This window comes from Danio rerio, chromosome 16, assembly GCF_049306965.1.
Source record: "Danio rerio strain Tuebingen ecotype United States chromosome 16, GRCz12tu, whole genome shotgun sequence".
In the NCBI taxonomy this organism is placed as follows: domain Eukaryota; kingdom Metazoa; phylum Chordata; class Actinopteri; order Cypriniformes; family Danionidae; genus Danio; species Danio rerio.
In genome coordinates this window covers 4,824,896-4,852,853 of record NC_133191.1, presented here as the reverse complement: position 1 = coordinate 4,852,853, position 27,958 = coordinate 4,824,896, and the positions used below count along the sequence as shown (strand labels likewise).

The 27,958-nt window shown below is 38.8% G+C and overlaps 1 protein-coding gene and 1 long non-coding RNA gene across 6 annotated transcripts; one reads left to right on the top strand and one right to left on the bottom strand.

Moving 5' to 3' along the window:
• Positions 1 to 26,113, top strand: cyp4t8 (cytochrome P450, family 4, subfamily T, polypeptide 8). 5 transcript variants are annotated; one of them, XM_073924697.1, is made up of 13 exons: positions 11 to 227; positions 2,377 to 2,521; positions 2,600 to 2,644; positions 4,067 to 4,194; positions 6,103 to 6,227; positions 7,408 to 7,562; positions 10,877 to 10,983; positions 11,081 to 11,271; positions 11,775 to 11,908; positions 20,123 to 20,187; positions 22,540 to 22,622; positions 25,661 to 25,882; positions 25,949 to 26,113. In XM_073924697.1, the coding sequence occupies exons 1-12, from the start codon at positions 51 to 53 to the stop codon at positions 25,833 to 25,835; spliced, it is 1,530 nt and encodes a 509-aa protein (XP_073780798.1). In that variant the 5' UTR covers positions 11 to 50; the 3' UTR covers positions 25,836 to 25,882; positions 25,949 to 26,113.
• On the bottom strand, positions 25,987 to 27,607 carry LOC141378144 (uncharacterized). Its single transcript, XR_012391913.1, has 2 exons — positions 27,479 to 27,607; positions 25,987 to 27,282 (listed from the first exon to the last, which is right to left on the bottom strand). It is a non-coding gene; the product is annotated as an uncharacterized lncRNA (long non-coding RNA).
• Between the last annotated feature and the right edge of the window lie 351 nt (positions 27,608 to 27,958).

Sequence of the window (27,958 nt, the reverse complement as noted above, 5' to 3'; positions counted from 1 at the left end):
TCTGAATCCCACACTGAGGTCAATGACAGCAGCACCAGACGCTTCTCGACATGCTGCTCTACGGGATTTCTCCGTTTGTGCTCTCCGTCAATCATGTTTTTGCGCTCATCTTTCTGGCGTGTTTGCTGACAGTGGTGAAGTTACTGATTGTGAGGAGAAAGGGGGTGAAAACTATGGAGCGTTTCCCTGGACCTCCTGCACACTGGCTCTTTGGACACGTTAAGGAGGTAAACACATAGCTACAGTTACATAACAACAGTAAAATGGCGCTAACGGCACTTACATTAATTTTAGGAGGGAAGCAATTGAGGTAAAGTTGGTTTTATATTCACACATTCGGACTTTCTCCTTAATAATATAACTATTTAAGAAAAGCATTGCAAATTCTAAATTAGGAAATTATATAAGCAGCCAATGACTATCAAAGTGTTGTTCACAGTTAAATAGTGCTAATGTTGTATTCAAGTAGGAATATTTGTATGCGTTTTCAGACCGAATAGTCAAAGTCAAACAATTTAGGGAGCGTGTCACAAGTTTTCACTGAACGAATGTATACTTGTATATTTAAAAAAATGGTGATATTTAACAGCTTAAAGGATCACTAAAGAGATAGCGCACCCACAAAAAAAAAAAAAAAAAAAAAAAAAAAAAAAATATATATATATATATATATATATATATATATATATATATATATATATATATATATATATATATATATACTTTCATTCATTTTCTTGTCGGCTTAGTCCCTTTATTAATCCGGGGTCGCCACAGCGAAATGAACCGCCATCTTATCCAGCAAGTTTTTACGCAGCGGATGCCCTTCCAGCCGCAACCCATCTCTGGGAAACATCCACACACACATTCACACAATTTAGCCAACCCAATTCACCTGTACCGCATGTCTTTGGACTGTGGGGGAAACCGGAGCACCCGGAGGAAACCCACACGAAGGCAGGGAGAACATGCAAACTCCACACAGAAACACAGAAATTGATCATTTTCTGATCCCTATTATGTTGTTTTGGAAATATATAAACAGATATTTTTAATATACTGTCAATATACATTCTTTCTGAATTTATGTTTCAAAATATACTGCAAATCTCAGATTCATAATGCTGAAATTGATCAATTATTTGTATTTTTTACATTGTTATTGTAATAATGTTAATGTTTAATGTCCAACTAAAACATTCCATGAACTATGTATATTCTATATATATATATATATATATATATATATATATATATATATATATATATATATATATATATATATATATATATATTCATTCATTCATTTTCTTTTCGGCTTAGTCCCTTCATTAATTTGTGGTCGCCACGGTGGAATGAACCGGCAACTTATCCAGCATATGTTTTACGCAGCAAATGCTCTTCCAGCTGCAACCCATCACTGGGAAACATCCATACACACTCATTCACACACAAACACTACAGACGATTTAGCTTACCGCATATACCACAATTCCCCTAAAGCGCATGTCTTTGGACTGTGGGGGAAACCGGAGCACCTGGAGGAAACCCACGCCAACACATGGAGAACATGCAGACTCCACACAGAAATGCCAACTCAGCCAGGGCTCGAACCAGCAACCTTCTTCCTGTGAGGTGGCTGTGCTACCCACTCTGCTGCCATATATTCCGATATTATATTCAGCACTGTCGCCTCAAAGCAAGAAAGTCGCTGGTTCGAGTTCTGGCTGGGCCAGTTGACATTTCAGTGTGGAGTTTGCATGTTCTCCATGTGTTGGCGTGGGTTTCCTCCGGATGCTATGAGTGTGTGTGTGAATATGAGAGTGTATGGGTGTTACTGTACTGTATTGCAGCTGAAAGGGCATCCGCCATGTAAATCGTATGCCAGAATTGTTGGCGGTTCATTCTGCTGTGGTGACCCCTGAAAAAGAAGAGACTAAGCCTGGAAAATGAATGAATTCCACCAACATTATATATGAACTCTTTTCTGTTCATGTTCCTGAAGAGTGGTTGCTCATGCAAGAGAACTTCATAGAAACACTAGCCAACATTTTCTGTACACAGTTTATCACGTGTTTATATATTAAATAATTCAGGAGTACTATGCAATGGATGAATAAATGTTCCCTGTATTTGACCTCCTCACTGGAGGGAATCAATCTGATTATTGTCTCTGAGCTGTCTGTGTCTATTCACCTCAGCTATTCGCTGTTCAATGACATAATTATATTGTATGCCAGTGAACAGAACAGCCTTGCATTGCACTCACATTCTTCAGCTGCTACTGGAGGATTTCATGTGAGATGAATAACATTAGAGCGCCGTTTATGTTGGAAGCACGTCAATCATTTTCTTGCCTTTCTGAATTATTTGCAGTTCCGCCAGGATGGACATGATTTAGAGAAGATCGTCAAGTGGATGGAACTGTATCAGTTTGCCTTCCCTCTATGGTTTGGCCCGTCGTTGGCTGTTTTGAACATCCACCATCCGTCATATGTGAAGACCATTCTCACAACCACAGGTGACTTATAACTCCTTCAAAAACACCAGTGATTGCAACAAGCATCATAAAAATGACTTCATTTTGTGTCATTGGCAGAACCCAAAGATGACTACGCATACAAGTTTTTCATCCCATGGTTAGGTAAGTTGTTTTTTTCACCATTGTTTTAATGATTACATTCATTCTGGGTTTATTATTGGGTGTTTCTTCAACTATTGCTTCTGCAAAGATTTAGAATTAAAGGGAATTCAATATGGTAAATTGCTCTCTGATGTCTTCATGTTAGTTATGTGGCTTAGGTAAGTGGAAAAAATCTTCAGAATTGGATTCATTTTAGGGCTGGGTGATATTGCAAAAAAGATGATCATGATTTCATGTTTCATATCACTCTATAATCATAATTATTGAATAGTTTTTAAACAATACATTTAGAAATTAGGGCTGTCAATTGATTAAAAACATTAGGCAAGGCAAGGCAAGGCAAGTTTATTTATATAGCACATTTCATACACAATGGCAATTCAAAGTGCTTTACATAAACAAGAATAAAAGAAACAAGTAAAATAAAAATGAAAACAAATAATAAAAATGCGTAAAAACAAAACAAAACATAAAAACAGATAAAATGTGATATAAAGGCAAGGCAAGTTTATTTAATTTGTGATTAAGTAATTGATCACACTTTTCTTTGGTAATTAATCATGATTAATCATGAAACGCCGTATTTATTTCAGAAATAAAAACACAGGCATGTAAGTGTAATATGTTTAAATTATATGTTTTGTAATATTTTAATCCTTTATATTTATATTCTATATCTGTTCCTATTATATCCTATATATATCCTTAATATTTAATTTTTTCATATGTAAAGATATTTGCCTATTGCTCTCTTGTGTGTATTAAGCAGTGTGTAATTAAGGCGCAACTCTGCGCCGGAGTTTGGACCAGGTTTGTTTTGGTCTAATGAAAAATCTATTATAGTTTCTCAAAATAGCAACGCGCCAGCGGTCCGCCTCAGAACGCCTTCCTTTTTAGACCAGAACGCCTATGGGCGCACAAATGAGCTCTAATGCATTTGCTATTTAAACAGCTTAGCGCAATTCCTCAAAACCACTCTTGCGCCAAGCTGAAACTATCAAAAGACTATTGCGCCGCGCCTTGCGCCACACTGTGCCGGGTGTATGATAGGGCCCAATATGTTTAATACAAGCTTAAAAAACTAAAAAATGGAGGGGGGGGTATTGTTGCAATATCAGTAAAAAACATTGTTCCCAAACAATATGGCATGCATATTAATGAGCTTATGTGCAATGTAACTGTGTTTTGTTTTGCTTGGCCTTTTTTTTTTACATGGGATTTACATGAGAATAAAGAAACAATGGTGTCTTAGGCTCAGGGTGTTATTTTTCTATATACTGAACTCTCATTATTCAGTAATGCCGAGGTATATCCAGATGTTCATTAAAACTAAAGCTTTATTAGAAAGGATGTGGTTTCAATAACAATAATATAAAACTAAAAGTATCTGTGGTTGAAGAAATGTTTTGACTGTCTCCTCAGGCGATGGCTTACTGGTGTCCGCTGGACAGAAATGGTTTCGGCATAGACGACTGCTCACTCCTGGTTTCCATTATGACGTTTTGAAGCCTTACGTGAAACTTATTTCTGATTCAACTAAAGTCATGCTTGTACGTCAAATGAAAATATTATTATTATGCTTACTCACCATTGTTGAAGTGTTTGTTATGTCAGACTCTACAGTGTATGAGCACACAGAACCTCTGGCTTCAGTCTAGATAACATCTGCCTGATTTTGGCGCAATCAGTTTAACATAGGCTAGTCGTGGTGTTTGGTAAAATGATCATAGGATTGGCTTAAATTGTAAACACTGTGCCTGTGCTATAATTATATAATTGCTCAGTTTGTTTGAGCAACTTAACTAACATTATGAAGTGCCAGCATGCCCTTTTTGGTTTGTTTATTAGAGGTCTAAGCATAGACATTTTGGCTAAAACTAGGCTGTAGTTTTGGCTGAAAATATGAAAGATATCAAACAATAATAAACATATAGACTATTGATCAAACAGACAGGAATGAATGACTACAAATGTGGCATCTCTAGAACTTATACATCTAATCACCAGCATTTTACACTCATCTATGTCTTTTTTAAAAACTTATATAATAATGAATGGAGTAACACTAGTAGCAAAAACTGTTCAAAAGACAAAACGAATAAATAAAAAATCTGAAGACTATGATCATGCTGATTCAAAGCGCGAAAGATGTCAGATGTGCTAATGCTCATTCACAAAAACTACACTCACCGGCCACTTTATTAGGTACATCTTACTAGCACTAGGTAGGACCCACTTTTGCTTTCAGAACGGCCTTAATTCTTAGATTCAACAAGGTACTGGAAATATTCCTCAGACATATTTGTTCATATTGACATGATTGCATGGTTGCTGGAGATTTGTCGGCTGCACATCAATGATGCGAATCTCCCATTCCACCACATCCCAAAGGTGATGACTGTGGATCTAGTGACCGTGGAGGCCATTTGAGTGCAGAGAACTCATTGTCATGTTCAAGAAACCAGTCTGAGATGATTTGCGCTTTATAACATGGTGCGTTATCCTGCTGGAAGTAGCCATCATTAGATGGAGACACTGCTCATAAAGGGATGTACATGGTCAGCAGCAACACTCAGGTAGGCTGTGGCGTTGACACGATGCTCAAATGGTACTGATGGCCTCAAAGTGTGCCAAGAAAATATCCTCCATCCAAATGTGGCAGCAGAAATGGAGACTGGTCAGACCAGGCAACGTTTCTCCAATCTTCTATTGTCCAGTTTTGGTGAGCCTGTGTGAATTGTAGCCTCAGTGTCCTGTTCTTAGCTGACAGGAGCAGCACCCGGTGTGGTCTTCTGCTGCTGTAGACCATCTGCCTCAAGGTTGGACGTGTTGTGTGTTCAGAGATGCTCTTCTGCAGACCTCCGTTGTATCGAGTGCTTATTTGAGTTACTGTTGCCTTTCTATCAGCTGGAGCCAGTCTGGCCATTCTCCTCTGACCTCTGGCATCAACGAGGCATTTGTGCCCACAGAACTGCCTCTCACTGGATATTCTATCTTTTTCAGATCATTCTCTGTAAACCCTAGAGATGGTTGTGGCTGAAAATCCCAGTAGATCAGCAGTTTCTGAAATACTCAGACCAGCCCGTCTGACACCAACAACCATGCCACGTTCAAAGTCACTTAAATCCCCTTTCTTCTCCATTCTGATGCTCAGTTTGAACTGAAGCAGATCGTCTTGATCATCTCTACATGCCTAAATGCGTTGAGTTGCTGCCATGTGATTGGCTGATTAGAAATTTGCGTTAACAAGCAGTTGGACAGGTGTACCTAATAAAGTGGCCGGTGAGTGTAGTGTTCTGAAATGTGAGGTCCTAATAATAATAATACACAGAATATAGAATAAAACATTGAATTATACATTGTTTTAATTTAAACAGAAATGTTAGATTGTTAATAAATGTGGGAACATCATCACAGAACCTTTCAATGAATGCATTGTGATTGTTGTTGTCTTCTAGGATAAATGGGAAGTTCACTCCAGATCAGAAGAGTCATTTGAGCTGTTCAAGCATGTAAGTCTCATGACGCTGGACAGCATCATGAAATGCGCATTCAGCTGTAACAGCAACTGTCAGACAGACAGGTCAGTTTTCAGTCACGCTTCCTTTAGTCACTTATGCTGCAAAAAAAAGTGTTTCTTTTTGTCTTGTTTCTAGTTCAAATATCTAAAAGTTCTTAAATCATGAAGCATCTTCTAGACAAGCAAACAATCTTGTTTTGTTTTCAGAAGTAAATGCCAAAATGAAGCGAGTGTTTCCTTTAAACAAGCACAATAATTGGCCAATGGGGTTAGTGAAATAATTTAATGTTAAAAGGAAAAACAAGATTATTTTGCTTACCACAATAGCAGATTATTTAGCTTGTTTTAATCAGAATCAGGATTTAATACCAGGTATGTTCAAACATGAGGAATTTGTTTTCATGACAGAGCTTCTACAGTGCAACAGAATTACAGAGACAGAACAAGTGAAGTTTGTTTATAAACTAATTTCGAGAGGATCACGTGCTTATGATTTATCACGGCTGGTCTAGTATTAGCTAATCATTATCTTCCAATCATATGAGCCCTAAGCTACTATAAAGAACCACAGTTTTCAGTCCACTTTATCTTTGTTTGGAAGAAACCCCCCTTCCTCCCCAATTCTCCTCCTTTACCATTGATTGGGCGGCATGGCGGCCCAGTGGTTAGCACTGTGAGCCCCACAGCAAGAATACTATTGCCCCTTTGAATTCGCCTGGCCGGTAGGCGTTTCTGTGAGGAGTTTGTATATTCTCCCCGTGTCCTCATGGGTTTTCCCCGGGTTCTCCGGTTTCCTCCCACCGTCTAAAGTTATACATCATGCATAACAATCAAGCACTTGTTTAGCCCCCCTTCTCATGTGTTCACTTAGCTACTGCAGCCGGGGAGTTCTGAGATCCACCGAGCTCAGGCTCCCCTCTAGCTCTGCGAACGGGGGGAAGCCCCAGGCTCGAGGATCCCTTGATACCTTGATGGATCATCAGCTAAGTGTGAACTCTTGAAAAAAAAGATAATAAATATATTTTAAAAATAGAAGTAAGCAGTGAATGCATTTTTACAAATTGACAAGTGTAAGTACAGGTGTATTACTATATACAATGGTATATGTGCAGCTGTAATGTGCAAATTGCCATTGTTTTAAGGAAAAACTCACTTCATTTTAACATTTTAATTCCTAAAACATGACAATATTATTTGCTTGATTATTTGTAAAGTCAGTAATACCATTCTGATCTCATTGCAGTGGAACCAACCCGTATATCCAGGCGGTGTTTGACCTCTGCCACCTGGTGAACCTCAGGTTCAGAGTGTTTCCGTACCACAGCAAGGCCATATTTCATCTCAGTCCACATGGATATCGGTTCAGGAAGGCAGCCAGCATTGCACACAATCACACAGGTGACGTTTCTTTGACAATCCACCACATGAGGAGGCTCAAACCCTCAGATTTTCACAGAAACTGCAAATGTAATCTGTAAAACAATGTATCCGCTTACCAGAGCATCCTGATACCTTTTTACATATGATGTGGGAATGTCCAGGGGTGCAACATTTTTGGGATTCTGTGCTGGACATTTTATTTAAAGTTTCCCCAAAGATCCTTATTTTATAATAATTTTTAATATATTCATACATTTATATAGCGCTTTTCTGGACAACGTGCTTCACGCATTTTTTTTAAAGGGCACATATGGTGAAAAATCTACTTTTCAAGCTGTTTGGACAGACATGTGTGTAGGTATAGTGTATATACTGTCATATTGGGGTGATAAAAAAACCCAGTCCTTTTTTTTTTTCAAATTTAACAATATAAAAACGTTGGACCAATTGGAGCGGTTTTCAGATCGACTGCAACTTTACGTATGAGCGCGGTCCCCCCGCCCACCAATATTGATTGACAGCTGCGCGCATTAACATGTCTCCGTAGTAATGCATATACTCATATCGACAAAACAGGACGAGTGCAAAGCAACCGGGAATAAAAGGTCTGTTCAGTTTGCTAGGATCATCAATCATCATCAGACGTGATCAAGAGTGAGTTTTACAAGTTTAACATGTTTTTAAAACGTGTACACGTGTGTAATGAAGTACAGCGATTCACTTCAGATTCACTTCATCAGCATAGCCTTGTGTCTCTCTCACTGTCTCTGTGTGTGTGTGTTTGCGCTATATATGTGGGTGTCTGTGTGTCTGACTGTCTACGCTATGTATGTGCGTTTGTGTCTGCGCTATGTGTCTGTGGTATGTGTGTGTGTGTGTCTGCGTGTCTGCGCTGTGTGTGCGTGAACTCATTGTTGCAACTCCACAAAAAATGCATCAAATACTGATTGGTAAAGTTCTTACTGTAGTATTTCTCACAAACTTTACGTGAGATCTGCTTCCTGAGGCAGCCGAGGGCGTGTTGAGGCATGTTGCTGACAGGCACGTGGGAACGGTGGGGGGGATGACTCGCCTTAAAGGCCCAGTGCAAAAAAACAGCAACAACCTTTTCCCAGCTATAATACAGACACTTCAAACAGCTCTAATAAATACTCTGATGGGTGTTTTGAGCTGAAACTTTACAGACACATTCTGGGGAGACAAAATACTTATAATAAATATGAAAAAAGGGGTAACCTATGTGCCCTTTAAGGGTGAATCTCCTCATCCACCACCAGTGTGCAGCATCTACCTGGATCCACCTTCAGACAGCGACCTTCTTGCTGTGAGGCCACAGTGCTGACCACCCGCATCTCATTATTATTATTGTTATCATTATTAAAATAATTATTATGTAAAAAGATATATATTATTCAGATTTTTGTTACTCCTCAGACTTTTAGGAAATATGCTGGCAAGTTTGTTATTTGCCAAAACAATTGTAACGGTCTAAACTCCGGCGCAGAGTTGCGCCTCGCTTACGCACTGCTTAATACGCACAAGAGAGCAATAGGCAAATATCTTTACATATGAAAAAATGTAAATATTAAGGATATATATAGGATATAATAAGAATAGATATAGAATATAAATATAAAGGATAAAAATATTACAAAACATATTATTTTCTAGCCTACATAAATATGAAAAATCACTGCTTTTATGTCTTCTTCATCTCGGGAGGCTTTTTCAGTTCATTCATAACAATTTGCTTTTGTATAATGTTATTATTATTATTAGCAGTATTATTTATTATATCCATATGTATATTTGTTTTATTAAAAACAAGCTTAGATTTGCCCACCTTTCAGGTTTTAGACCATATGGGGCACAGCATGTGTTTTAGGATATAACTCAGGTTTTTGAGCACATTTTGTTATTATTGTTCATTTATTCGTTTGCTGGAAATTAGAACAGAATTTAGAAATAGTTTTGAAATGAATATTTGCGCTTAACAGATTAAATTAATTATTTACAGGCTAATTGATGTCTGTGCGTAAAGGTTTCCCTATCCAAGAGCGAATGTGAAAGTAGTTCCATTATCTCTCATTCTCACGCAGTAGATGCTCTGTTTAACAGTTTTCTGTTAAAAAACTCTTAACTGTTTCCTTGTGAAATGCTAATTTTTTTCACTTAGACTTACTTTGCGTCCTGTAAATAGCGAATGCGCTCTTGGTGTGACGCAGCTGGCTCTTAAAGGGAATGGGAGATGAGACTCTAATTGGTTTATTCTCAAAACACACCTATAACTCATTAAGAAAATAAACTCAACCCTTTTAGATCATGCGCCATGACGCAAAGCAGATTTTCCCGTCCTTAAACTAGCAAAAACGCGTTCTGACACGCCCTGAAAGCGTTTGCGCCCTGCGTTTTGCGCTCTGCGCATGGACCGTTAAAATAGAGCCCTTTGAATTTTGCTCATTATACATTTATTAACATTTTAAATATTTAAATTCTTGATTTACAAACATTTTGACACATTTTTCTTTTTTTTTTAATTTGTGGCTAAGAAATAGCTATTCACTTTATTTTTTATTTTTTTGGTAAGGACAGTGAAAATATTGGCAGGGCAAGTAAAAATCTGAACCACTGGTCCGATCGGGCCAGTAGAAAAAATCCTTGGCGTTGAACCCTGTCTGCGCTTTGCACTTTGCGCATGGACCGTCAAAATAAAGCCCTACATGTCTTTAAGCTGTATAGAAGTGTCTTGAAGAATATCTAGTCAAGTATTATTTACTGTCATCATGGAAAAGATAAAATAAATTTAAAAATATTTTGAAGGGTCACACTTTCCAATAAGGTTCATAAGGTAATGTTAACTAATGCATTGACTAACATGAACAAACAATAAACAGTACATCTACTACTGTATTTGTTCATGTCAGTAAAAGTTAGTTAATGAAAATACAGTAGTTCATTGTTAGTTCATGTTAACTCATGGTGCATTAACTAATGTTAACAAGCACGGACTTGGATGTTAATAATGCATTAGTAAATGTTCAATTATTATTAATAAATGCTGTTCATGTGTTGTTCATGATTAGTTCATGTTAGTAAATGCATTAACTAATGAACCTTATTGTAAAGTGTTACCAATTGAAGAAATTTTCTCTCCGTTTAACAGAAATTGGGGAAAAAATAAACAGGGGGGCTAATATTCAGGTGGGTCAACTGTATATATTTTTAATCAAATAAAAGCAGTAAAAAGAAAGAAATCTGACTGACCCCAAATGTTTAAATGGTGTAGGACTCAAACCTATCATGTCATTTCAATTCCTTCATCTGTTTTTTAGCGGAAGTTATCAGAAAGAGGAAAGAAGTCTTGAAGATGGAGGAGGAGCAGGGCATTGTTAAAAACAGACGATATTTAGACTTTCTGGATATTCTTCTGTCTGCTCGAGTATGAGATTCTCAAACACTCACACAAAATAAACATCTGACATTTTTTTACGTAATGCATGCGATGGCATGGACTGATTTTTGTGTGCCGCCCACAGGACGAGCATCAGCAGGGTTTGTCAGACGAGGACATCAGAGCTGAAGTGGACACGTTCATGTTTGAGGGCCACGACACCACGGCTAGTGGAATATCCTGGATCTTCTATAATCTGGCTTGTAATCCCGAGCACCAGGAGAAATGCAGGCAGGAGATCCAGCAAGCTCTGGATGGAAAAGACACGCTGGAGTGGTACTGTCATAACTCATATTCATTCATTCATTTTCTTGTCGGCTGAGTCCCTTTATTAATCAGGGGTCGCCACAACGGAATGAACAGCCAACTTATCCAAGAAATGTTTTACACAGCGGATGCTCTTCCAGCTGCAACCCATCACTGGGAAACACCCATACACACTCATTCACACTCATACACTACGGACAATTTAGCCTACCCAATTCACCTGTACCGCATGTGTTTTGACTTGTGCAGGAAACCGGAGCACCCGGAGGAAACCCTTGCCAACACATGGAGAACATGCAAACTCCTCACAGAAATGCCAACTGACTCAGCCGAGGCTCGAACTAGCAACCATTTTTCCCCTCCTTAAAATAGCGAAAGTGTATTTAGACACACTCTAAGTGCACTTAGCCATGTGCTGAGCTCTAGATGACACTACTACTAAATGCTTCACTTGGTAACACTGCAATTACAATATATTTATCTGACATGTTGCCTCTCTACTCCTGTTTTAGGGAAGACCTGAATAAAATTCCATACACCACAATGTGCATTAAAGAATCACTGCGGCTTCATCCTCCTGTGCCAGGAATATCACGGAAGCTGACCAAACCCTTGACTTTCTTTGATGGACGAACTGTACCTGAAGGTAAGTTAAAAATACCAAATAATGCCATAAAATATCTCCAGAAGGCTCTCCTACGTGTTAAAAGATATGTTCTGGAAGGTGTGATGGGTGTAAATCAAGACAGTCGGAGTATGATTTGCAAGATAGTCTCACGTCTAATTCAGCGTAGCTTAACGTCTTGTGTAATTATATAGGAAATCTACAGCAATTTCTGATTTAAAGTTGTTAAAGTCTGCATGAAATTAACATTTAGCGCATATCATTAGTCTTTAAAGGTTCAGGACACCCCGGAGAACTTTTTTCTTTTATATTAACAGATGTGTGTGTGTTGAGCTTCAGTTAAGACAATGTTAGCACCTGTCAGCTTTAATTGTGGGGAAAACTCGATAATTTTGAGCTTTTGTCAGCTAATTTCAGCTTCCGGGTTTAAAATGATTTTTGGGGCGGGATCAAAATCGGCGACGTAGCGCAGTACTGCAAGTGCAATGATGACGCGTCGGTTTCTCATTATTATTCATAGCGGAGTTTTCTTATCCTATGAGAAGCGCCGGCTGCTTTATTATTCATGAGACCTGCCAGACCTGCCAGTGTCAAGCCCGAGCTGAGAGACACGGAAACCACGGCACAGTATTTAGCCGTTCATGAAGGCTCATATGCGTTTGTTTCCATCATCCACGGGGTTTGTTGCATGTTTTCCCCCGCGATCTTGTCAGGGCCGATCATACAGCAAAGCTGTGTGCGTGCTGCTAGCATTTTTGTCGGGAGAGCAGCACGAGAATTAGAGAATGGCGGACGCTGTGTTTTATCAGGAGTTCGTTCACATTCAGACACATCGCCGTGCTGCTGTGTTTGCCTAAATCCTCCAAATTACCAGCAGGGTTATTGGTTAAAATAGACAGGTCAGGAGACCTGCTGCACTGAGTCTGCTGGATACGGGGATTGAGGGAGAAGTCCTCATTTATAGTGTTTACATGAACACACATCTTTATAATGATATAAATTGTGGTTGTCTGTATATGAATTACGAATAACAAATGTAGCAGGGCATTAAATCACTGTTCATTTCTTTGCATTTTAACTTTGTAAACTATAAACTCATGCGTCTCCTCTTTGTGTCTCATTTTGTGAGCTAACTGACAACAACAGTTATTCGCTCTCCTTCTCCCCTGCTGGCCACGCCCACTCCTGCCCGATGCTCGTGGAGCTCCACGCCCATTAATCATGCATCTTTTGAAAAAATTCTGAAGTAGACTTTAACCGAAAGAGGGGGGTGTCATGGCCCTTTAAGGGAAAAAAGGCTCATTTTACAACAATTACAACAATACGACCATTCTTGAATCCGTTCAGCCAATCTCCGGGTCTTGGGGAAGCACTTTTAGCTTAGCTTAGCATAGATCATTGAATCGGATTAGACCATTAGCATCTTGCTCAAAAATGACCAAAAAGTTTTGATAATTAACCTATTTAAAGCTTGAATCTTCTGTAGTTATGTCGAAAGTTGCTTTTTTCTGGGCTGATATGAATAGGAACTATATTAATGAAGGATTTGTTTTTACCAGGAGTAATGATATCAATACTTGCAAAGTTCCTTGATTGCATAGATATATACACTGGATATCGCATACAGCCCCTGACCCACATAGCAAAATTTCTCTGGCCCAGCTCTGGCCCAAACAATCAGGTTTTGCTTGGCCCACATGCTGCAGTGAACTACGGTACATGCTGGACCAAATCTGGCTTCAGGACAAGGGCCAAACACGGACCATATCTGAGCCAAGTCTTTAATAACTCATAACTGGGCCTGAACTGGGCCAGATAGGGTGGTGGTCACGATTGCAATAAAATTGATAAATCAATGAAGCGTTGCGCTTTAGGCACACTATAGGTGTGTTTTTTCCTCAAAGTGACCTGATTGGTAGAATTTTTTTCTTTACTCAAAAAATTATTTTAAATGTGGGTCAAGACTGGCCAAACTCACGTGGCCCACATGTCAATTTTTTAAATCTGGGCCAAATACTACGTTTTACATCTGGTCCAAATCTTGTGAGCCGCCTTAAAGACTGTGCCACCTCTGCCAAACCCGGGCCATGTTTGGCCCACATGCAGTATGCCAGTGCCGGATAAATGCATGCTGTGCCAGCTTTATGCCAAATCTGGGCCAGAGTTCTTTGCTAGTAGGGGAGCATGCGTCAATAGCCACATTTGTACAGTGCTCCTAGGACAAAAGTCATGCAACCGCACTAGTCAAGACCAAAGCCAATGTGAAGATGCTGGACTTTAGCGCTGTGTACGGGTGTAGTAACGAGCAAACTAAGAAAACAAAGCACAAAGGCAGAACATTTCATAGGTAAGATTTAGTTTTTTACGTTTTTGTATGTTACAAACTTTTGTGCTAAACGGGTAACGTTATTGATGATAATGCAGTCTCTTACTGCACTGGCCTGAATGCAAAGTAAAGTAGCCAGTGGTGCCCCCGAACATTTTCTTAGGGGTGGCCAGAAGCAGCCACATCAAATCTTAGGGTGGCACACAAAAAAATGTATGTATAGCTACCCGCCGGTTATTAAAACAGTCCACGCTTCCAAATACTGATGTCCATATGGATTCTCTTTATTGAACATCGTGAAAACTAAAGATAAACAAATAAACAAACCAAATGTTTCACAAAACACAATCAAAAGGAAATCAAATAAACAAATAATATATAAAACAATTTTAGTTTACCGTGTTGGCCTGATAACCAGCTATAGATTTAGCAAAAGCACTTAACAGGTGCATTGAGATCTCACTATCCTCTGGCATACAAACTCTCGCAGGTTAAATCAATCAATGAGAATCAATGAGACTTCCCACTCAGGCCAACCGGAAACAAAGAAATTAGTAACAAACGAATACACATTCAAATAATGACATTCAAAACAATAAACAAAATTACAAGCTGACCAATCAGCGTCAGCTACAGTATGAATTCAGTGTAATAATATATTTTTGTTTCTGGTAAATGAAATAGTTCAGCTTTTTTTATTTGTATAGTGCTTTTACAATGTAGATTGTGTCAAAGCAGCTTCACATAAATGGTCATAGTAACTGGAACAGTGTGGTTCAGTAACTGGAACAGTGTGGTTCAGGTTTTAGTGTTTAAGTTCAGTTCAGTTCAGTTTAGCTCAGTTCAGTGTGATTTAATCATTACTGAGAGTTCAACACTGAAGAGCAAATTCATCGATGCGTAGCTCTACCAATCCTGAACCATGCGAGGCAGTGGCGACAGCGGAGAGGGAAAAAAAACTTCACCTGATGGGAGTGAAGAAAAAAAACCTTGAGAGAACCAGACTCCAGACCAGAACCAGACTTGGGCACGACCATTTTAATTTCTCCGCTGGCCAAAAGTCTTGTGCAGAACTTCATTCGTCGTGGTTTAGGCTGGAAGATGGCCTCAGCAAAGACTTGTCTGTCCCTGGAGCGTCGCTGGAATCAGACTAAATAATGTGGCTTTAATTTATTTAATTAATTACTTTTAAATTATCGCAATTTATTCCAAAAAAATAAAAATAAAAATCAATAAATAAAAAAAATTGAAAATTGATAAAAAAAATCTATATTTAGTTTAAAAACCCTTTTCATATAAATATATTTTCAGTTATTTTCACATACTTTTATTGTATAGCACATGGTATATGCCCTGTCTAAAATGAATAAAGATTAATGAATTAATAAAACAAACAAATAAACAAAATGCATTACTATAAACACACACACTCACTATAGAGACCATAATAATATTATTGATCCATTTTTCTTTTTTGAGCCACAATATTATTAATACAGCTTAATCTATCGATGTACCTTAAGGGTAATATCAAATAGGGAATATGCTGAAGCATACTAACAGGACTTTTAATTTGCCAGAAACTTGGGTTAGTCGTTTCCGGTAAACTGTAAACCTATGCAAAATCGGTGTTTTCTTTAAAAATCAGCGATCTCCAATAGCTGAGTGATATCCGATATAAAGTGGGTCTCAGGTTGTCCAAGAAGCACTGCATTAAATGACATTTCCCCCACCAAGTCTTTATAATATGAGCATTTATTTTACCCCGGTATATTCAATGGAGCTTCCGCGCTAGCCTGCTGATTCTGACGGGTGTGTGCGAGTAAACGGCTTTTTGTCTCGTTTTACGCTTGATTAACTAAATGAATGGCAATGTCTGTTTAACTGATGGTATTTGAATGACATTACAACATTAATGCTGTAAAAGGAACCATATAAAATGGAAAAAAATTCACAATAACAGGTCACCGGAAGTTTATCAGGGAAACATGGGGTATATGCCGAGCTAGTGCTGTTCCCATGCATTTATACACTAATACACTAATTTTCTTATTTCTAATATTTCAGTCATGGCATTCTGATATTTTCCTTACACAATGCTATATTGTATGACTGTTAAATTGGTATTTTATACAGCTTGACAACATCTCTGGTCACCATCCAATGTAATTGCTATGTTTTCACCGCCGAATGAAGTTTGACAGCCTGTTTTATACCCTCTTGACTTATAAACAGACATGGTGACCTCTAACTCAGAGAACATCTGACTGAACATTAACTCAGTGGCTTGTTGTTCAGTTACTTGGCATACGCAACATGACACGGAGCATTATCAGTTCGTCACAAAACACCAACGTAGGCTGAGTGAGTACACTCAGAAAAGAAAGTTTGCTGTTTATTCAAGCTATTTATTTAAAATGAGATGAAACAACACAATCTTGAGGGTTTTTTGGGACGACTTTTTATGTTCAATCCACTTTAATTAGCTAACTTAATTCCTTCATGTTGTCACAACACAAATTGATTGTGTTGAACCCAGCATTTTTCACAGTGTACCAGTGATGTAATGTGATGAATTACAAATACTCAAATGACTGTAATTAAGTAGTTTTCACTTCAGTTTGTGCTTTAATAAGAAGTTTTAAAACCATTTTACTTGAGGAAATTATTAGTGCTTTATTGACACTTTTATACTTCAACCTGCAGTTAATACTTAATATGTTCATTTTTTTCTACATTCATTTATTTTCCTTCGGCTTAGTCCTTTATTTATCAGAGGTCCCCACAGCGGAATGAACCACTAACTATTCCGTCATATGTTTTACACAGCGGATGCCCTTCCAGCTGCAACCCAGTAAACACCCATACACACTCACATTCACACTCATACACTATGGACAATTTAGTTCATTCAATTTCTCTATAGCACATGTGTTTGGACTGTGGGGGAAACCAGAGCACCCGGAGGAAACCCACGCCAACACGGGGAGAACATGCAAACTCCACACAGAAATGCCAAATGACCCAGCCGGGACTCAAACAAGCGACCTTCTTGCTGTGAGGCGACAGTGCTAAACACTAGTAGAATAATAAGTTTAATTAATAATAATTTAATTTACACACGAAAGACCCTTAAATTGAAATGCACTGATGTAAACTGCTGCTACAGTGCTTAAATTAGCAGTTTTCTGTATTTTGTGATTCAAATTTTATTGTTTTTTTAATGTTTATTCATGCTTTTGGATTGCTTGTTATGGGACCTTGATCTTTCTTCCAACAATTTTAAACTGTGAAAAGTTTTTAATAGTTAAAAAGTGATTTATTGTCTGGGTTGGTGTTGTTTATTACACAACAAAAACCTGCGCTAAATAAAATGCCAGTACATTTTCTGTTATTTCACACACTTATTTCTCATTATTTCTTATACAGTGCATCTGGAAAGTATTGATAGCGCTTCACTTTTTCCACATTTGTTTGTTACAGCCTTATTCAAAAATGGATTAAATTAATTTATTTCCTCAGCATTCTACACACAATCCCCCATAATGAAAACGTGAACAAAGAGTTTTTGAAATTGTTGCAAATTTATTACAAATAAAAAGCTGTAAAATCACATGTACATCAGCATTCTCAGCCTTTGCTCAATACTTTGTTGATGCACATCTGGCAACGATTACAGCCTCAAGCAGGGCCGGAGTGGGACTCCTTTTCAGCCTTGGAGTTTCAAGCCTCAAACCGGCCCACATCAGTTCACGGCTGACTATATTAAAATAAGGTCATTTCCAATTCAGTTTCTAATTACACAATCACGTCTTTTTTTTGAGAAAACAGCTGCTTTAGAACTTCAAATGTTCAACAACCCTTACAGTATTATATGTCTTAACAATAAAAATGAAAAAAAAAAAAAACATACTCAGACGAGGATCAAACCCGGGTCAGTAGCGTCGTAATCTAATGTGCTAACCACTGTACCACAACAGTTGAATATTGGGAGGTGACTCATCTGAGTTATATCATCATTAACCTGCAGGCTGGTTATATATAAAAAGAGCAGAGCTGCGGTAAAATAATGAATAAGAAGGCTGTGGTCAAGTAAATAAATAAATAAATTTAAAAAGTGTGACTGCTGAGAGCAACAAATTCTGGAGCTAGGGACACCAGCCCTCACGGCCAAAAAACGGACCGGCCCACCGGGCCCGGTCCTCCCGATTAGCCAATCCAAGAACAGAAGTAAGATCCACATGCAGGTTTAATCAGTGGTCAGGCAAGCAATGGTCAATACAGGTGTAAACAGGTATATGGAGGCAGTTCAGAATCGTAGTCAAATAACAGGCAAGAGGTCAGAAGGCAGGCGGCAAACAAGGACAAAAGGATAAACTAGGCTAAGGTCAAAACACAGAGAAACAAGAAAAGGAAAACGCGTTGTAGTGTTACTTTACAGTTAACAAGACTCTGCATGTGAATGAGTGTGTGTGCTGCTTAAATAGTGTGTGTAATCAGTCTTTGACAATGCTCAGGTGGTGCGAGTGTGATCAGTCTAAATGAGGAAGCAGGTGTGTGTGTACGAAGAGTATGTATGAAGTTGTAGTCCAGGGGTCTCAAACTCAATTTACCTGGGGGCCGCAGGAGGCAAAGTCTGGGTGAGGCTGGGCCGCATAAGGGATTTCACAAAAAAAAGTCCTCAAATGTCATTATTAACAGTTTTAATTATTTCTTCTGAACATGAAGTGTCCTGAACATTAATAGAACATTGAGTGAAGATTATGAACAGTTCTTCTGAACATGGCATCTTTTGCCTACTCCTTGCTGCCAGAGACTTGACAGCGCTTCTTCTCACAAATCTGAACCACATTTGGCTTTAGAGCGGAAGCAGTTGAGACCCTCAGTATGGCTTGAAGATGATCATCATTAAGTCTAGACCTGTACTTTGACTTATTGAAGTCCTAGGGAAAAAAGTGGGGGAACTCACTCAAAACTTCCATTCCCTCACCTAAAAAAAGGTGTATATATGTATAAATAAAACATCCCCACCCCACTCCAGTCACATCAGTCTGTACCAGTCTGTATCTACCTATAATATCAATATATATAAGATGCAGGGCAGGCACGTGCACACATAGGGCTCAACCTGTGCAGTGCACATGCCCTTTTTAGTCTTGCATAGAAAGTGCCCTTCCAAAATGATGAAAAGTGCCTCCGCGACGCGACACACCCTCGGTCCCGCCCTTCAGTAGGCGTGCGATAACACCGCTCTTGAGTACGCGCGACAACACAGCTGATCAGAACGCGCGCGACAACGTGCATTGAGTGACAAGCGCGCTGTGTACGGATAGAATCAGCGGAGCGGGGAGCGCTCTCTCTCCCCGCTCCGCTGATTCTGTAAGTGTACAGCGGTCAGCGCGGGCCACAAAATATTGCACTGAGGGCCGCAAATGGCCCGCGGGCCGCGAGTTTGAGACCCCTGTTGTAGTCAATAAACTGGCAGATTTGTAGTTTGTATGAGTGATAATGTTTTTCAGCGACCTCTGGTGGTTAGAGGTCGCTGATGATCGTGATAACTGTAGAGTTGAATTTTCAACATCAAAAGTGGACAGAGCAGAGATCAACATCCCATAATGCAATTCACAACTGCAAATAATTGAAAAACACTTGTTTGTGAGTCACTACGCATGGAAACCGGTCATTAACAGATATTTTTCACAGTGTATACTTTCAATTGGCAGGTATAAGGTGAAATATGGGCTACTTTTTACTCATACTTTGAGTAGTGTTTAGAACAGCACAGATATTTTTTTACTCTTCTTGCACTACATTTTTAGGTACTTTTACCTTGTTCCGATACTCTTTTCACCACTGCTGAATACATACTGTAACTGCACACCTAAAACAACTCTTTTACTCTTCCACAGGTTGCACCATTGGAGTCAGCATTTATGGGATCCACATGAATTCCACAGTGTGGGAGAATCCATATGTATGAGTATTTTCTTTACATCTCCAATATGCAATGCATCACTCACTGCACATGACAACTGTAACAAATAACAAGTTGTGAAAAGGCTCTAAAGTTGCATTTTAAATACATTTTTAATTACATAATATTTCATTTTAATGGCGGCAGTACTGGATCCGCATGACGATCATGTTCTCTGACGTGATATGAGAAGCTTCGTCTGAAAACAGTCAATCATTTACTCATATTTGATGAGTTAGAGATAGAAATGCTGAAAATCTAGACGTCATGAAATCAGCAATTTATATAACCACAGCAATTTCTTGTACAGGCGGTACTTATTTACAAGTAAAAGTTTTGACCCCTCTGTGATATAATAACCAAAATTCGCACAACCAGAACATTCATTCATTTTCCCTTGGATAAGTCCCTTTATTCATCAAGGGTCGCCACAGCAGAATGAACCGCCAACTTATCCCGCATATGGTTTACACAGTGAACCATATGAACTTCATTTATACAACTTTAAAGGTGATTTTCTCAAGAATCAAAAGTCTGTTAAACATGACTCTTTAGCACCAACCAACAGATTGAACTTTTGTGTTGTGCCTTTTCTGAAATGTGCTATTTAATATTCAGCATTTCTAAGAGTTCTTCCTTAGATTTAGCATCTTCTATCTTTCTATTTCTCTCCAAGTGAATCTCATATACTGCCAATAATAATGCCTATACATACTATATAATATTCAGGTGTGGACTCTGTATCACTCTCTTTGTTTTAACGGCAGTTTTTTTCTCCAAATATGATTTCATTACATTAGCAGTGTGTTTGCATATTAATACATTTTAAAAGTCTTATGTGCATTAAAATATGTTTCTTTAATGCCCTTCTAGCTGCAGCCCAGTATTGGAAAACACTCATATACACTCATTCACACACACTCATACACTACGGCCAATTTAGTTTATTCAGTTCACCTACATACACAGAAATGCCAACTGACCCAGTCGAGACTCGAACCAGCGACCTTCTTGCCGTGAGGCAAGTGCTAACCACTGAGCCACTGTGTCGCCCCACAGTCAGATTAAGTGAATGATAATAACGTAATAACAATATTCATTCATTGTTGGTGCCAATAGCCTAGTGGTTAGTGCGTCGACATATAGCACCCAGGTGCTCGGCGACCCGAGTTCGATTCTTGGCATGAGGTCCTTTGCTGATCCTTCCCCTCTCTCTGCTCCCCACAATTTCCTGTCTGTTAATCTTCATTGTCCTGTCATTAAAGCTGAAAACCCCTAAAAATATATTAAAAATATATATTCATTCATTCATTTTTCTTCGGCTTAGTCCCGTACACATCAAGCGTTGCCACAGCAGAATGAACCACCAACTATTCCAGCATATGCTTTACCAAGCAGATGCCTTTCCAGCTGCAACCCAGTACTGGGAAACATTAATAACAATATATTTAATAAAATACTCAGCATATATACACATAATAATAATATACTTGGTAATGTGCATGGCTAAGAACTTCATTTATACAACTTTAAAGGTGATTTTCTCAAGAATAAAAGTCTGTTAAACGTGACTCTTTAGCACCAACCAACAGATTGAACTTTTGTGTTGTGCCTTTTCTGAAATGTGCTATTTAATATTCAGCATTTCTAAGAGTTCTTCCTTAGATTTAGCATCTTCTATCTTTCTATTTCTCTCCAAGTGAATCTCATATACTGCCAATAATAATGCCTATACATACTATATAATATTCAGGTGTGGACTCTGTGCAGGCCATTTTATCACTCTCTTTGTTTTAACGGCTCCAAATATGATTTCATTACATTAGCAGTGTGTTTGGGATCATTATCCTGCTGAAAAATAAAACTATTACAAATGAGCTGCTTTCCAGTAGGAATTACATGACGATTTTAAGCTTGTCTGGCAATATTGAATACAACAGCTCTGGCAGAAATGCAGATCAAACCAAGACAGAAACTCCAGTGTCTTTTATTCATCCTTCCATCTTTCTCAAACTCGTTCTTTCATATCAAACAAATAGACCCCCCCCCCCCCTCAAAAAAAAAAAAAAAAAAACTAGAACCTGTATTTTCTGGATGTATTTTAATAAAGAGATTGAGAACTCATTATTACCGCACTAAATGCAAATTTATTCAGCTTTCAGATATAAATCTCAATTTCTGACTGATTTTGTGGTGAAGAGTCATGTTTGTTTGTTTATGTGTGTGTGGAAAGTCTCTGTGTTTGCTATAGGAACTAAAAAAAGTAGATATAATCATATTAATACATTTTAAAAGTCTTATGTGCATTAAAATATGTTTCTTTAATGTGCTTTATTCGCAAATGTTTTGCAGAAATTTGATCCCCTGAGGTTTTTGCCTGAGAACGTCGCTAACAGGTCTCCACATGCCTTTGTGCCCTTCTCTGCTGGACCCAGGTTTGTAACCCGGAGTGTTTAAGACATGAACGTTTTAGCAAGTGGGTCATTCACTCCGATTTCAGCGCACGCAGAATAGAGCTGTTGTTTGGTTTGGAGTGTCTGTTGCTCTGACCTTATTTCAACCCACACGAGAGCGTAAACTTTAGGAAAGAAATGCTGAGTAGTCAATACACCTGAAAATATCGTATTGAAAGAGATAGTTCCCCCAAAAGAGAACATTCTGGCATTATTTACTCACCCTTCACTTGTTCCAAATATATTTTATTTCTTGAACTTAAAAGAAGATATTTTGAAGAATGTTGAAAACGTGTAACCATTGACTGTAAAAAATCTCCCTAAATTAGCAGTTCTCTGCATTTTGTGATTCATGTTTTTATTGTCTCAGTATATTTCTGCTTTCGAATTGCATTATAGGAGCTTGATCTTTCTTCTAACACCCTTTAACCTTGAAAAGTAAAAAAAAAAGTGACTTTTATGAACATTTTTAGTAGTTTAAAGTGCTATATTGTCTGGGTTGGTGTTGTTTATTACACTACAAACACCTTGAAATAAACTGCAGCACAAGTTCTGTTATTTTAAACGCTTATTTCCCATTATTTCTTATACATGATATTATTTCAAACTACTAAAATGTCAACGAATAAAAGTCACTTTGTTAAACTGTAGAGTTGAATTTTTAACATCAAAACCCAACAGAGCAGAGATCAACATCCCATAATGCAATTCACAACTGTAAATTATCTGCAAATTAATCGCAAAATACAGAAACTGTTAATTAACAAATATTTTTTACAGTGCACAATGGATGTCAATGGTTACCGGTTTCTAACATTCTTCGAAATATCTTTTTTTTCTTTAGTTTAACAGAAAAAAAGAAACCTAAATATGTTTGGAACTACTTGAGAGTAAGTGAAGCATAGGCTCATTCGAAGCCCTAAAAAACGTAGCCCTATATATATTTCTAAAATAGCGAATTATGTAGGCAGAGGAACGTATAGAACGAACGCTATGGGAGGTATGACTGTATGGACGCCTTTACCGTGGTTACCAATTTGTCCAGTGGCTTAAACAAGTAAATAACAGAGTGAGAACATGGTAAAATCTGAAAACCTGGTAAAAATCAGGCGGTCACGAGGGCTTTTCTTTTTATGGATTGTTTTCGGTTGGGTTCGGGGAAGGAGGAGGGTGGTGGGTTAGTCGATTGGTCAGTCAGTCAGTCAGTCAGGCCCTGTTTACACTAATGCGTTTTAGTTTGAAAACGAATAAGTTTTGCTACGGTTACGCCATCCGTCCACACTACGCCGGAGTTTTGAGTGCCGAAAACGGAGCGTTTTGAAAACGCTGGAGAGCCTGTTTTCATTCTAAAACGCTGCTGCTCCGTCTCAATGTGGATGGGGGAAAACGGAGACATCTGAAAATGGAGGTGGGGATGCTGAGATTCGCTACCTGATTGGGGCTTTTGTGTCATTGCGTATCCTTCCCTTATTGGTCAAGCCCCTATCACATGACTATAACACATGGCTTTAACGCTACCAGAAGACAGCAGACCAGCCTTCACTGTAGACAACAACATGGACACAGAAATGGGAGCGTTGTTTGCACTATTGTCTGTTTTAGGCGCCATTGTGCAGTTATTCATTTGTTACGTTTAGTAACAACTCGACCTCGTCGTCTGTCCACAAAAATACCTCTCTTGCTTTCTTTGCCATCGCGTTTAATGTTCAACCGGCGTTTGTTGACAAACAATAACCAAATGCTGAGTAAGACACATGCTTCCTGTTTATACATGCCCAAAGTGTGCGAATGGTCACGTGATAAACGTTTTTGGTGGTGTAGTGTGGACGGAGATAAGTTCAAAAACACTAGGTGAAACGCTAGTGTGGACGCGGATCGTTTTTGATCTAAAAAGCCGTTTTAAAACGCACAGGTGTAAATGGGGCCTCAGTCAATAGCAGCCTCTGGTGGATTTACGTGAGAACAGCAGGCACGATTGGCACTTACAAGAGAAATGTGAGATTTCAAAAAGCGTACAAAGTGGCCTCTGATGGATCCGTGAAAACAAAAACTGCAAAAAAAGTACCTCCTAGAACATATTTGGCACCATGGGCATCGCTAGGCCTATTTTAGGGGGGCTGTAGCCCCCAATATTTCTACTCAGCCCCCCTAAAACTTTTCTGATTAGCTCATAAACTGTAAACCAAATTCTGTCCTCTTTACATTTGATATGAAAACGGCGGCAGAATTCGGCTTCTCCCCGACTTTCGTTTTTCATTTAATCAGCAAAATGTGCACAGCTGACTCTAGTGAGGCGTTTAAGGGTCATCAGCATCTTGAATCCTTGAAAGTTTTTATTATTTAGATTTTTTTTAATGTATGTACATTTAATGTATTTATTTATACATGTATTATATAATCTTTGAATCGTTGAGTGCGTGAATGTCCATCATTACACACTTCAGCTGCGTCCCAAATGGCACACTATACACTATGCACTCATGCACTATGTACTTATGCACTTACACACTCAACAGGATAGTATATGTATGTGGTGTCGTCCCAAATGGCACACTAATGTTTTTTTACTAAGCGGAAATTTAAACCGTTTCCCTGATGACGTTTGACGGTCGCCAAATCAGTGAAATAAACGACCGAATTATCAAATAATACCTGCCGTGAGTATAACCGCATTCACCATCGGGAGGCGCTATAATCACTCTGGTAGGAGAATTTTGCTTTCACCATCCAAAATAAATAAAGTTATCCAACATGTGCGTCCGATAGCTCCGCCCCTTCCACTATGTAAGCAAACCTGCGGTCGTTGAGTGCGTGAAGTGTCCATCATTACACACTTCATTTTAGCGGCTGAATGAGTGCATCATCCGGGTAATTAAAGTGCACTTATTATTTTTATAGTTTTCAGTGTGAACACACTACTTACACTATTTATACTACAAAATGGCGTAGAATAGTGCATAAGTATGCGATTTGGGATGCAGCTTTGTTTCCATAGAGCTCTGATGTGTGTTTGATTGCAGAAACTGCATTGGGCAGAACTTCGCCATGAATGAGATGAAAGTAGCAGTGGCGCTGACGCTGAAGAGATATTACCTCATTAAAGACCCCGATCACACCCCGAAGATGATCCCTCAAGTCGTTCTCCGATCTCTCAATGGGATTCACATCAAAATCAAACCTGTAGAAAACGATTGATGAAATGCTAGTGAGTACACTGAGCCTGCTGGACATTTCTAGGAGGCGTCTTTGACCACCATTAAAATGCTGCGTAGCATTATTCAATAAGCACATGGAAACGGAAAGGTTAGACAATAACACATAGTTTTGTAACCAGTGCTAAACTACATTTTTAATGTTTTTTTTTGTTTGTTTTTTTTCTCTTGTGACGAGTGTAAACTATTTTAGTGGTTGTTTTTGGAGATTTTGAGGCTTTGTCTCACCACAATATAATAAAAAATGATGTTGTTTCCTCATCCTTGTGTGTTTTCAAAGCTCTAAACTTATGTCGATGTTCAGAAATTAAGAACAATGTCTGTTTTCCCTACTGAAGAACAGCTCAAACCAGCCTAGGCTGGTTGGCTGGTTTTTAGCTGGTCAACCAGCCTGATTTAAGAGGGGTTTTGGCCATTTACAGGCTGGTGTTCAGCCATTTCCAGCCTGGTCTTGGCTTTATCAGCTTAGTCAAGCTGGGAGTGCAGCCAGAACCAGCTATGTCCAGCTTAAACCAGGCTGCAATCTGGTTTTAGCTGGATTTAGCTGGTCATTTTCCAGCCTGACCAGCTAAGACCAGGCTGGAAATGGCTGGACACCAGCCTGTTAATGACTAAAACCCCAAGAGGGTCTGGATGCAGACCTGGTGCAGTGCAATTTGAGCTGCATCCAATGCTTTTTAATAAGCTCACCTAACCCCACCCGTCACAGTGATGTCACTCGCTCCATTTGAGTGCATTGTGTCTGACATTGCATCGCTGAGTGATGCAATCTCAGCTTGCATCATAAAGGCTGCATCCAGATACTATTGAAAACCCCTCTAAAATCAGGCAGGTCAACCAGCTAAAACCTGCTAACCAGGCTAGGCTGGTTTAAGCAGTTGTTTCAGCAGGGATTTGCCCATATAATGATGAGATTCGCTGTAGTTTTTGGAAAACGGTCCAAGATCACCCTCTACTGGCCCCTTCAGACATCAACAACATTATACTCAACTGTTTGGAATAAAGAGGCTGCATGGTGGCTCACTGGTTAGCACTGTTGCCTCGCAGCAAGAAGGTCGCTGGTTCAAATCCCAACTGGGTCACTAAGGGTTTCTGTGAAGAGTTTGCATGTTCTCCACGTGTTGGTGTGGGTTTCCTCTGGGTGCTTTAGTTTCCCCCCACAGACCAAACACATGCGCTTTAGGTGAATTGATTAATTAAATTGGCCGTAGTGTATGAGTGTGTGAATGAGTGTGTATGTGTGTAATAAATGTGTATGTGTGTAATATATATGCTGGGATAGTTGTCGGTTCATTCCGCTGTGGCGACCTCAAAAAAAATTTGAGACTAAGCCGAAGGAAAGGAATAAATGTTTGTAATAAAAGCCATGATTTAATGTTCACAACTGCTAAAACACTACAGCTCATCCTCTGAACTAAATCTGCAATGGTCTACAGGACAGGTGTCAAACTCAGCTCCAAAAGGGCCGCAGCTCTGCACAGTTTAGTTCCAACCCTAATTAAACACACCTGATCAAACTAATTGAGTCCTTCAGGCTTGTTTGAAACCTACAGGTAAGTGTGTTGGAGCAGGGTTGGAACTAAACTGTGCAGGGCTTCGGCCCTCCAGGAATTGAGTTTGACACACCTGGTCTAGACTCATTTTCTGCAATCTCATCATTAAAAAACTTGATCACGTTCAGGCAGTTAGACAGTTTCACACATTCATTTGTTCACTGGTTTAATGCTAACAAATAAAGCTTTGCCCAAATTAGACATTAATTTTAAAGTCTTTTTAATTTGATAGGTCATTTTCATATTTTAAGGTACACTCAAAACATATTTTGCTGCTTGTTCAAATTACTTATTTAAAATGAGTTGAAACAAAACATTTGGGGGGGGGGGGCAACTTAATTTTTTTATGTTGAATATACTAAAATTTGTTAAAACAATAAAACAATTAAGTTAACTTAAAGGTGCAGTAGGTCAGTGGTTCTGCAAGTGGGGGTCGGGACCCCCTGAGGGGTCGTGGGACAATAAGGGGGGTAGCCTGGTGATTTCCAAAAATCGAATTATTTTTATTAAACCATAAGAATTACCATATTGTATCCATAACCTACTAAAGAGA

Excerpts from the sequence above, each read along its gene's own strand:
- cyp4t8 (XM_073924697.1), top strand. The coding sequence starts at position 51 with ATGCTGCTCTACGGGATTTCTCCGTTTGTGCTCTCCGTCAATCATGTT. Across the intron at positions 6,228-7,407 it reads AGCAACTGTCAGACAGACAG|TGGAACCAACCCGTATATCC; the intron begins GTCAGTTTTCAG and ends ATCTCATTGCAG. Across the intron at positions 7,563-10,876 it reads CATTGCACACAATCACACAG|CGGAAGTTATCAGAAAGAGG; the intron begins GTGACGTTTCTT and ends TCTGTTTTTTAG.